General features: G+C 33.5%; 1 protein-coding gene across 1 annotated transcript; it reads right to left on the bottom strand.

Annotated features, from left to right (window-relative positions):
• Positions 1-3,380: 3,380 nt before the first annotated feature.
• LOC124353085 lies at positions 3,381-12,613 on the bottom strand. Its single transcript, XM_046802905.1, has 4 exons — positions 12,534-12,613; positions 9,502-9,641; positions 6,949-7,082; positions 3,381-4,168 (listed from the first exon to the last, which is right to left on the bottom strand). Exons 1-4 carry the CDS (start codon positions 12,534-12,536, stop codon positions 3,570-3,572), a joined length of 876 nt encoding a protein of 291 aa, XP_046658861.1. The 5' UTR covers positions 12,537-12,613; the 3' UTR covers positions 3,381-3,569.
• Between the last annotated feature and the right edge of the window lie 209 nt (positions 12,614-12,822).

The following is a 12,822-nucleotide window of genomic DNA, read 5'->3' as shown; positions in this document are numbered from 1 at the left end:
TCATCTTGACGTTAAATTTTACCCTCTAACTCAAAATAATTGCATTGAGTGCATAGTTCTAACAGTTCCATAATTACTGGCCACGGGAAGTTTAGTTCTATCCTTTAATGTTTGGTCTTCTTTGAGACGTGATTTAATAATTTCCGAGAGTTTCTGGAACTGGTACATTTGTAAATAAGACTTTCGACATCAAAACTTACCAGTTTGTCAGTTTCAGTCAACTTTAGGGATTTTGACTTCTCTACGAAATCCCTGGAATTTTTGATGAAAGAGTCAGTTTTTCCCTACCAATGGCGTTAAGATGTCCAAGAGGACTTTAGACAATTCCCTGCAAGGTGAATCACGAGAACTAATGATGGGCCGAAGAGGGGGATGGTAGGTTTGTGGGATTTTGGGAAGGGCCATACATATGGGGGATTTTTGAGTGGTGAGGAGTTAATTTAGATCTAAATTTATTCTGAAAAAAATTCTTTATGTTTTTCTTAAGGTGTTTGCTACTTTGCGTTCAAATTGAAATCAGTCGGGTCTTTATTTAAAACTGTATATTGCTCAGTATTTAAAGTTTCCGCAATCTTTTCTTTTTATACGCTACTGAGTCAAGTACCACAGTAGCGTTGCCTTTGTCGGCAGGTAAGATTTTGACCGTGTCGTCTTTCCCAAGGATCGACCTGGCCTTTTTCTTCTATATTGTCAAATTGGGTTTTGTGGGAGGAAATTTTCTGAGTAAAAGACTGGCCTCACAACGAAAACCGGTCACCTGTTACCTCAGGTAACTGTGAAACAGCCGACTCGATTCCAGTTACAAAATCCAGTGCCTTTACCGATTTTTGTGCCACAGAAAAGTTTTAAACCCTTGGATATAAGACTGATGATATTCCGCTTCATTCAGGATTTTTGAAGAGAGGTTGATTACATTTTTATTATTTGCATCCGTTATTCGCGTTGCCATCCTTAGGCAAATCACATTTTTTAGGCCTAATTTTTTCCAGTTTGGAGATTTTCTTTTTCTTATCTGTTTCAGAAACTTTTTATACATCTATTTTGGATGCTTTCGAGAATGTTGTTGAATTCTGTTACCGATCAGTGTTTTTAATTCAGTTTTTTTACACTCAATACTATTTTGGAGGAGGTATCTTTCACGATGATGATATGCAATTCTTTCTTTAAGTAAAGATTTAGAAGCAGAAGACAAAATTTTACTGGCTTTCCTACTATGAAAAGGAGTTTTTAGAGTTAACCCTATAGGCATAAGGTCTTCAACCTTACATTTATGCAAGAAAGTTAAATGATTAATGTGTTTAGTTAATTTAAGATGCAAGCTCTCAAGGTCTTTGATTTGTTTACTGGTTCCGGGTCCGTACCGAGAATCAAAAATATAACCTTTAAACAAAGGACCAGAGATTTGATCTAATGTTATCAAGTGAGGGATGGAAAAAGTGAATACTTGGACTGCCATCTGTGGAGTGAAAGATCTGGTATAAAATATTTGAACGGTAACAATGTTATTAAAGTTACGTGGCGAAGCCCTGGCGTACCTCAAAAGGAACTGAAATAATCGCCCGGACTTAACTCACCTCGTCCGTATTATAATTTAACTCCTGTGTAACGAAAAAATCAAAGCTTCAGACGAACATAATATGTGTAATATTTATTGGCAGACATTGTCATCCACACAACCAATCAACTCTCATAGCACTCCAAACCTCTACTACTCCAATAATCTGGATAAAATATGCTAATTGACGTGATGGCGTAAATAATGTATAAGTATTTCCACCATTTAAGCTTGATGAACAACAGGCTTTTGAAAAAATACTGTAAAATATATTTGGGAAAACTTGTTTTTTGAACAAATTGTAAAAATAATAAATAGTATCTACTAATTAAAAAAGAATGCTCTCTTAAGCTTTTTGAAAAATGTAACAAAAGACAAAAATTTATATTGATATATCTTGTATAGTTTTTGAGAAGAGATATGTAAACTTATGCAAAATAACATTGGTAGGATAGAGCCATCTGACTCCCATTAGCATGATAATAGATTCTTTATAGATAGCTATATTAATTCAGGTTACTCAATTTTATAAAGACTTTCTGATCAAATATATTATTATTTGACAAGATAATTCCTCAAAAATTAATTAATTAATTCAATGATCATATTGAAATGTAAGACTAAAGTAATATTTTTCCGTGTAGTCTTCAGCAAGGCTGAGTATAACCTAAAATTGTAGGCCTACAAAATAACGTTTAGTTAAAAAAAAACAGTCAGATCCTTAGAATATACATCCCATAAATAGCCTAAGTTTGTATTGTTCCGATAAAAAATCTCAAGGTTATGAAATGTTTCCCTGTAATTAATTTTTAAGATTTACAACTGTTCTTTATTGTTTTGAGTAGCGAAGAAGTAAACCTACTGATATGTGCTGCACTCTTATGATTAGAGTGAGAGAGAACGAGGTATGCCCGTGCAATATTATTTACCCTTATAGTAAACAATGTTATACCGTAAGTTATAGCTGGCATTCAGTTCTTCAACCATCGAAGCAGCTCAGCCCAGTCACTGCGACCATACTATATAGCCAGCTGTAATCTCACGGCTTATATGATGTATCTCTTTAGTTGATGTTTATCTAAACTCTCCGCTTTTGAGTATAGTAATTTTAATAACACATAACAAACTCCATTTTTGCTCCCGTCTAAACTGTGAGTGTTCAGTGAGGATTTCGTACACACTTCCTTGGTTGTATGAACAAACTTTCCCATTGTTCAATTACCGTGAAAATGTACTTTAAACAAATCTTTAGCGAATCCTTGAATAACCCAGTACTGTCTTGTTTCCTATTCATATCAATAAACTGGTGGTCCTCCAACAATAAAAGTACTCTCAATGCTTGCATGTTACTTAGCCTATACTAAACCCTTTTCATTCTTAAATTCACTAATTTCCTTACACTTACCTTGGAATGTCAGTGCAGTAGTTCTGCTATTAATTCCTTCTTAACAAACCCGTTACTTTAAGATTTTACTCCGAATTAAAACATAACACAAAGTTATTGGTGATTAAAGCTGTAAATCATGAACAAATTTTGAATCTTGTTTGTACCTAACATGTAAACTGGGGCAGACGCCAGAATCAGAAGGATTTTAGTAGTATGTCAAAGATACATACATAAAGTAAATTACATATAAGCTAGAATATTATTTATTTACAATCTTTTATAACAGTTGGCAAAATGGAGTTCTCGTAGTTGTTCCTATTATGTAATAATATAATTGTTAACAATATTTTCAAGAGTTATTATATATTATAGAGACAGTATAGTTGACTCCCCAAAATATCAGATAAATATCTTTTACGTACAATAAATACACACATCGAACTTTAAAAGGTGTGCTATGTATTCTCAGTCATTACATAGTTCCACATTGGCATAGCATTAAAATTAATAATTAAAACGTAAAATATTTTAGTCTTTTTAAACATTTCATGAAAAGTAATTTTAATCCTTGTATGTTGAAGCCACTATTTGTTTTCAAGATATTGATTACTGGAAACGTGCCTTATTTTAGGCAAAAGAATTAAGATTTACAGTTTTACTAAATCCACTTTTTGTATTTCCCTCATTTAATTTGTGAATATTTCTAGTATATCGATGATGAAAATCTTTGTTATATTTTAATTTATCGCCTTTGTAGATTACATTAGATGCTGATGTGAAAGGCTTTTCCCTACTAGGCCTATGAGTAAAATTCCGTCCTCCAGAGGAAGTGTTGTTGTAGGTATTTTCACTGATATATTTGTGAATTTTTGAGACATAGTTTGTTGGATTACTTTTCCCTATGCGACAATTCAATTTGTTTATGATTTTAGTGTCATTAGTATCTACAGTTGGCACTGAAATACTAGCAGGCTTTTCTCTTCTTAATAACGGGGGTTGTCTCCCTTTAGATTTAAACTGTTGATTAACAAGTTTTTTACTTAGTTGGTTTTGTCTGCTGTACAAAGAATTAACCTCAAAGGTTTTCTCACATTTCTTACATTCAATCTTAGTGTATTTCTTTCTTGGATAAATTTGCATTTGTTTAAGGTTGGATTTTTGTTTTTGCTTACTTTGCAAACCTGGTTGAAGCACTGACTTACTCGGAAGAACTGGCATCTTCAGCGCTAAAACAATTGCATACAATAGTATGTAAATATCAGGTAATTTTTTTGCTAGGTGATTAAGAAAATATACATAATAACTATTTACAATTACATATAGATGCGTAAAATTAGTTTTAGATGTTATAGTTCTGTAATACAAGGTAATAGTATGCCATAATACGTGTCGCGGAACAGGTTTCGCTTAGGTTACAAACAAATTTTCAGATCTACAGATGTTCTTTCTCTCGATATGTCCTGCGGATAGATAGTCAGACTTACAATCAAACTGAAAAGACATTTTTACATCCCCCGACAAGTAAAAGTTAAATTGTGTCAGCCTACCCATTGATTGACTTCTATGAGGCTCAGCTAAATTCCATTTTCTGACATGCACAACATAGGTACGTTTATGTATACAAGGTCGAAGTGCGCCACACCACGTGTCGTAACAGGCTTCGCTGACGTTGCATGCAAAATTTAAAATCTATTGCTTATTTCACTCTCTAGATGTCCTACGGAGAGATACATAACAAGACAATCATACAAAAACGAGATTGACACGTATCGTAGAACTCGTTCTCGTAGAAACTAAGTTTCATGCAAAATTTAAAGTCTACATAATAAAATCTTTTTCGACATTTTTTTGCCACACGATAGATTCAGATTTCTGTTCATGTAGTATATTCAAAACGTCTTTCAGAGCTTTAGCATGAAAAGCGAGATGTTTTCCTAGCATCCGTCAATTAAGTGATGGACGTTGGATGAGAACTTGTTGTGTCCCGTAGTTCCTTGTTAAATCTAAAAGATTTTTTAGACTATTTTCACCTGGAATTTCAGATGTAAACAGGGAGTTTTACTGTGGTACTTAGTAGTAAAAAATTACCTATCTTGGTTATTCGAAAATTACAATATCTGAACTCTATCCTGTCCTATTGATCCACCACAAATCCATATTGCCTCCAATAGGGACGTAATCTCGGAGCCAAATACGAAAAATAATGTTTCATAGCATTACTGAGGTAAGTTTAGTAATTTAAAAAACTGTATATCTGCAATTTACTTTTTATAGCATTTCATAATGATTTTATATTGGCAGTTTTCACACTAGCCGACATGACACCGACCCGATTTAATGCCGACCCGATAAAATCGGATGTGCTTTCACATTGGACGACATATCGGTGGCAGGAAGGCTACGTAGGTGCACTGTGTCTTGTAGAGATGGCTGACTATAACCGACGATTGTATTTGTTATATTTGTTGTATTTGAGATCTAAGAGACAGAAATATAGGAGGAATTATTGGGTTCACCCGATCATAAAAGTTAGGTATGTAGAATGCGCATTCTACACTTTATTTGACAAATTAGTTTCAGACGAAAAAAAGTTTTTTTAATTTTTTCAGATTGAGTAAAGTTACATTTGATTATACTGTATTATAGCAGTGAACTTGCGTGATAATATGAAAAAAGAAGACACCACATTTCGAATGGCAATACCACCTGAAGAAATTGTCAGTAACAATAAGGTAAGTCGATTGTAAACAATAGTTCTACATCTGATTTGATGAAATACTTAATTTAGGTATTCTTTCAGATTAGTGTTACATTACATTTCTATGTGAATGGTTATATTTGAGGAGTATCAGCTTAGATAGAACTTTGCCAAACAAAATTTGGCATTTCATCATTTTCCTGGAAGCAGGAAGTAGCAGGTGAAGTAGAGTCATGGGTGCTTGGATAGTTGAAAGTGCAGATGAGTTTGGACGTGATCGTTTGTCTTTTATAGATTTAATAATCTTAGTACTTACCGACTTTTTCTTCTCTTCCACATTTAATGTGTCGTATCCATCTTCTAGGTATTCGAATATTTCCTTCCAACTCCTTTGGCGAAGAATTTTATTTTTATTTCCCTCATCGCTTTTATCCCATAGAAAGGCTTAGTCTCAACTAATTCTATCAGAGTTACTATGTCATACTTAAACATACTCATGCTAAACACTTCACTATGACAGCAGGTAACGCAGGTTAAACCACTATCACACTGTAATAAATGTTTAGGGCGTGAAATCAGAGTAACTGTAACACGAGACAGCAGGTTTAACGCACTCGTATGCCACTGTTGTGCCTCTGGACGATATCGGAGCGACAGTAGTGGGGCAGGTGGTGCTCGCCGATACGCCAGCGCCGACATATCGTCTAGTCTGAAAGCGCTCCGTAATATTACATGCTATGTTTCATCCACTCCTGTCGGGCCGATATCGTGCCGATATCGTATCGATGTAGTGTCGGCTAGTGTGAAAACAGCCATTGCCTTCTAAGATAATTACCTGACGACATAGTGGTACAAAAAGAATAAAAGTGAGGCCAGCGGTGGGTGTTTTTACTCTAAAACATTTAATCAAAATCGGTTGAGTAGTCTCTGAAAAAGCAATGGACAAACATGACAAAGATACATAGAAACGTGCTCAATTGTTTTGTATAGGCCTGATCTTCTCCTTTTTTGAAGTCGATTACACATTGACTGCGGTGAACGCACATCGCTACTACTCCGGCTGTCCTAAAATCGGCACATTACTCGTATAGCAGTGAATGTATTAAAAGGCAACTAAACTAATTATATCTGCCCACTTCCAGCTACTAGTTCAAATAATATCTAGCCCCCCAATGGACAAGTTTTTGGAAGACATTAAATAGTAATTACTAATGTTATGGAGTGTAATCTATGGTACATTTAAAAATTAATGTAAAAGAATTTTATTTTGATATCACACCGAAGATAAAATGTTTGTTGTCCACTTACCTAATAACTCTTTTTGATACACAAGAAGCTGATGCAGCAACTGTTTACGTAACGTCTCGAAACGTGATATTACAGCCATTTGTTCCTCGTGTAAGTCACAGTTTGATACATTGTTAGTATTGATTTTTCTTGACCTAATAAAAAGAATACTAGCTATATATGTGGATTAAGATAAATAGAAATTTTAATACAATCGTTTTAAATCTTCAAAAAGTTAAAAGCTTCAAATCATGATACATCAAGGTTAGTTTAACTTGTAAATAACATTTAACTATACAAGAAGAATTGTACCATTTAATTACGACATCCTATTTAAAATTTTGTTACGTCTTGCATACTAAGAAAAAACATTACAAGCACTCACATAATAATCTTAGCTTTTAGATTAGCTTATGCCGTGTACTTCACGTTTATATTTTTCTTAACATTTTGTAAAACAGCTCAATAACATACTTTTGCATTTCAATACTTTTGCAATTTCATTGCAATTAAATACTCAATGGCATTTCATTGTTGTAACCAATCGTTAAGTTTATCAGTGGACAGAGAACTGTCTGAGAAACACGTTTGCTGTCATAAGATTAAACTAATTTGTTCTGGTTTGTCAAATGGCCGGATTTGGATACTATCCATCAAGCTTCAAGATGCACTGTTTATTGACACTTTGATGTTAATTTATTAAATGGTGTTACAATATACTTATAATGTTCTAAAACAATTTCACATACACCTCTTAATGTCTGATAATAATTTATATTTATTTCCTTATATATTCCAATATTAATTTTACTCAGCAAATAAAGTAGTTTTTTAGAATGCTGGCAAATAGCCGTTCTATTAAATTAAGCTCCTTTATTTAGCACAGTTATATTTTGGACATGGTAATACTCGTAATACATGTATGGTTTCTTCCTTATCCATTGTAAAATTTAAAAGAGTGGTGCAAAGTATGTTTTGATTTTATAAAAACGTGTATTTAAATTCGCAGCTGTAATGGTTTTAATTTAGTTGGATTTTATAAGGTAGATGCACCTCACAATGAAGCCAAAGGTAGCTTAAAACAATTTCCAATCGCTCCAAAACTTCAATGTCATGCGATTACACTGGAACTATCTATGAAAGCACGCATGCAGAGCTCTGTTGTCAGATATACTTCAAATCCACAAAAGACACACCTATAGTGAAATATCTTTCGAAATACCAAGTTTGTAAATAAAATAATAGTTTCAGATACCAAAAATCGCCGTACAGCAATCAATAAATTCTTATAGGTGGAACCAATGTTAACATTTAAGTTTTTTTTAATTTATTAACATTAAACAACTATTAGATTTAAATCAATTAAAATTTTATTCAAGTACAAAAAGCATTGCCATTAACACACTTCGTATTGATTTCTATATCATATAAATGTAAATGTTTCATTTATAATATTATTGATTTGGTTAATGTTTTATATATTTGTATGTTTGTTTTTTGTCGTTATTATTGCATTTAATATTTATGTGCCTCTATCTGCATTATTTTATTAGAAACAAAGATCAATTTGGTGAGGTAGACCACCCGTGCAGTATCTATAGCGGGAGAAAGGTTTGGTGTATTGACATAAAACAAAGTGCTTTTTCCATAAAATGCCCATGGGGAGTCCATTGAAAATATGTTCATCAAAATCTATGTACAGGGTGTTCCAAAATTAAGAGTTGAGTGTTCGAATCTAAAAGTCTTTTCAATGTAAGCATAGGGCAAACCATGCATCATTTTAAAGGACTTGATAAAAGGAACTCATTGGAAAAAAACAGAATTCACTTATCTCAACCTGTTTTAAAATAGCGGCAGTTTTTTAGAAAAATTATTAAATTAACGGAACGCCCTGTATTTTTTGTTTTAGTTTTTTTATTATGATTCCGATACCTTCTCACGAGAAACTTAGCTTTATTCTGATAAGCTACATGACTACTTTTAAGAGTATTTTGGTGTTGAACTCCCAAATCAAATTTTGAAAAATTCAACAAATTTTGTCTGCCTCACCCTGTATATTTAGTGACTGAATAATTTTGATTACTAAAACTAAAGACTATATTTTGGGTGATGGTCCTGAAGGTATGCGTGAAAAATGAAGGTGCTACTTAATCGTATTGGATTCTAGTAAAAGCATTCGACTTGGAGCAGCCAGAAGGTCGGGTGTACTACTCTACGACTATGTGTAGTGGTAAGGATTTATAATCGTTCTCTGGATATAATCATGTAGCCAGATTTCTCTGGACGCAGTAAAGAAACATAAAGAAAAACGAGACCAAGATAGTGACTGTCATTGGTTAAAATGCTGCTTTGTTCGTCAATGTTTAGTTTCGTTAGGGTTTGTTGCAAATTTAACCATAAACCCAAAATGAATATTAAAGTATATTATGTTTTTGTGAGGAAACTGAACTTCTACTATATCTTTCTATAGTGAGTATGTTAATAAGAGTATTAATTAACTGGAAGTTTAAAGTTAGCTGCAGAGGATAATTTGTTTAGGTTACGAATAACTTACACATGACACTACCATCTTACATTTTTCTGAAAGACTGTGATTTTTGTCGAGAGGTTGTGGATCGCATTTTTTTAGGGGCAGGCTGCTTTTGCTTTACCCCATTTAAGAATATTTTCGCCAGAGACATCCAGTTGAAGTTGCTATTTTGTGAAATTGTGGCCTGGAAATAATTCACATATTGTATAAATGATCTGTTTTAAAAGAGCGATAATAAAATGTTCATTCAAACATCTCAATACTATCCTTCTGCGATATTGATTTGGAATAGAATAGATTTAATTGTACAACTGTACATTTATATTTGGCAAGTCAGCTGAAACTAAAATGCAGAGATGTATTTTTAATAATACTCACACATAACAAAACAGTTGCACTTAAGATAAAAGTTGATCTGGACTGATTTTATAGTTATCGCCATTGGTCTTTTAAGGCATTCCTAAAAGCCCTGTCAATAAAAGAAAAATTGAACATTTTCTTGAAGTTTTTCAATATTTTGCGCATTTGAGTAGTAACGTAGGAAGTGAATTGCAATTTTAATTCAAAGTAAAACAGAGAATGTTTAAAAAATAAAAATCTTAATGTATATATGACCAAATTTCTTTATTACGTTATGTGTAGTTTATTAATGATAAGACATTTTGATTTTTTAAAATGAAAATGGTAAGTATAAAGGTTGGGTGGAGTAAGAATCATTCCTGGTTGAAATCGCTCTTTGAAAGTGTATGTATAGTGGTTGCAAGTCCAAACGGTCTTCAACGCTCTGCTTTGTAGTGAAATGGTTTACAAAATTTTAAAGTATTGCAGAAACTGTAACCACACAATATACAGTTTTATTAATTTAACCACAGTGGTACTAAGTAACCACTGCACTACCTTAGGTTTGGTCAAGTAGGCCACATTATCCCTCCACACTACTAAACTACGCTGTTTGCGGGCATAATCAATACGACACCCATTTGATACAAGTATACAAGTACAAGTGTAGGCCTACCTAAGAATATTACATGATAGAACAATTATATTGGATTGACCTTTTCAGAATATAGTAGGGTATAGGAGTATAATAGGGTATGCGGCTTGCACATTAAAAACTCCATAATTTTAGTTTTTGAAAGGTTGAAGAAAAGATTGTTCTATTGGAGCCAATTAGTTCGATCATAGTTGCGGAGATACACCAAGTGTCAATTATACATGCGCTGTGCTTATGAGCAAGGCTATAACTGGTTAATACAAAGTCGGAAATAAGAGAGGGTCTAAGACTTCTCAGGCACCCTAATGATAACCTGAGATGTAATGTTTTCCGTAACAATTGAGTATTACATATTGAGTTCTACCATAGCTAATTTATACCATAAAAAATGTGGAATGGATTGCATGCATTTCAAACGTATGCTTCAAACTTAAGTTTGTAATGGCTGACAACAACAAACGCCCTGCTTATGTCACAGATGAGTCCTAGGTTGTGCTCATTATAGTCTAGAGAGAATGGTCATGATAATGGCTAACAACATCAAACGGCATGCCCAGATCATAGGTAAGTCCTAGGTTGTGTTCATTATACTCGAGAGAGAATGGTCATGATAATGGCTAACAACATCAAACGGCTTGCTCAGAACAGAGATGAGTCCTAGGTTGTGATTATTATAGTCGAGAGGGAATGGTCATGAGCATGACTGACAATATCAAACGCCTTGCCCAGATCACAGATAAGTCCTAGGTTGTGTTCATTATACTCGAGAGAGAATGGTCATGATAATGGCTAACAACATCAAACGGCTTGCTCAGAACAGAGATGAGTCAGTCCTAGGTTGCACTCATTATAGTCGAGAGAGAATGGTCATGATAATGGCTAACTACATCAAACGGCTTGCTCAGAACAGAGATGAAGTCCTAGGTTGCACTCATTATAGTCGAGAGAGAATGGTCATGATAATGGCTAACTACATCAAACGGCTTGCTCAGAACAGAGATGAGTCAGTCCTAGGTTGTGCTCATTATAGGTGAGAGAGAATGGTCATGATATTGGCTAACTACATCAAACGGCTCGCTCAGAACAGAGATGAGTCCTAGGTTGTGATCATTGTAGTCGAGAGAGAATGATCATGAGCAAAAAAGTTATTGAATTTTCGGCTTGATATGAATCATTGAGCCCATGCTCATTAAATGTCAAGATACTGTGCATTAAAAATCCATATAGTATGTTGTAAATGATTTGTTCGAAGATTTAATATACTCGTATTACCGGAGCCGAAGTAATCGGATATGAGACGTATTTGGCACCTGTGCGTCACGAAGGTATATACATTTTTGAACGCCCACCAGATACGACAGCCAATGTGTATTAATGTTGCATATATTTTGGCAACTCATTCAAAATGTATCTTAACATGAACTTGCTATCTGCAATAGAAACAAAATAGTGGATGCCGACATCAATGCTTAAAGTAAACAACAGGAACTCTTTTCACTGATGTCCTTCACATCTGGATCCCATTGCTAGAGATCCAGGGGGCTGTATGGGAATCCTGACATTTTCTTTGCAAACAAGTTTTTCTATATAAGATAAAACTCCACCGAAGTAGAGTTCAAAATTTAAATTCTCATAGCCTTCCATGAAATAAATTGACTTCATTATTAACTTAACCGATTCATTTTTCTGACAACTATGTGATTTTGAATTTTTATCTATAAAATCAAATTGTCATTAGAAAAACCTAAGGATTTAAACAATTTCAAATTACTCCAAATCATTTAACTTGAAAAGACTAATTAAACAACACATAACGTAACCAACTTGCAATTTATATATAAGTAATATCCAGGTCTAAGAAGACCTTGGGCGATCTCTTAGACATATAAAATGCTTCATAATTTAGTGCGGATAAGTGTGTATTTATTGAGAAAATAATATACGATATGAACTGTAGGAGAAATTAGGATAGAGAGGGAAGTGTTGATTCTAAGGCATAACTGATCCTGTATAAAAAAATCTCACTTTCAAATATGTTCTGTAAGTCTAAACATTAAAAATTACTATTTATAGCGTACTTACCATTTTTAATGGCACTGTAAATTTTGTTTGAAAAGTTTTCAGAGGTTATGAATAATGTAATATGAAAACAAACAATGTCATAACAATATTGAATACAACTCATATGCTTATTTAGTCTTAGTTTTCACTATACTGGCTTAGTTGTGCACTATTAATTAATTTTGTATTCACGAATAGTTGTAATCTAATGAATAGTTGTTATCTTCTAAAATTAAAGATATTCTGTATTTTAGGTTCCTTGAAACTAGGAAGCATGAAAAACATGAGTTGAACAACTATAAAGTCATAT

Source organism: Homalodisca vitripennis, chromosome 1 (genome assembly GCF_021130785.1).
Source record: "Homalodisca vitripennis isolate AUS2020 chromosome 1, UT_GWSS_2.1, whole genome shotgun sequence".
Taxonomy (NCBI): Eukaryota; Metazoa; Arthropoda; class Insecta; order Hemiptera; family Cicadellidae; genus Homalodisca; species Homalodisca vitripennis.
Note: the sequence above shows the minus strand (reverse complement) of the source record. Positions and strands in the feature narration are given on the sequence as shown.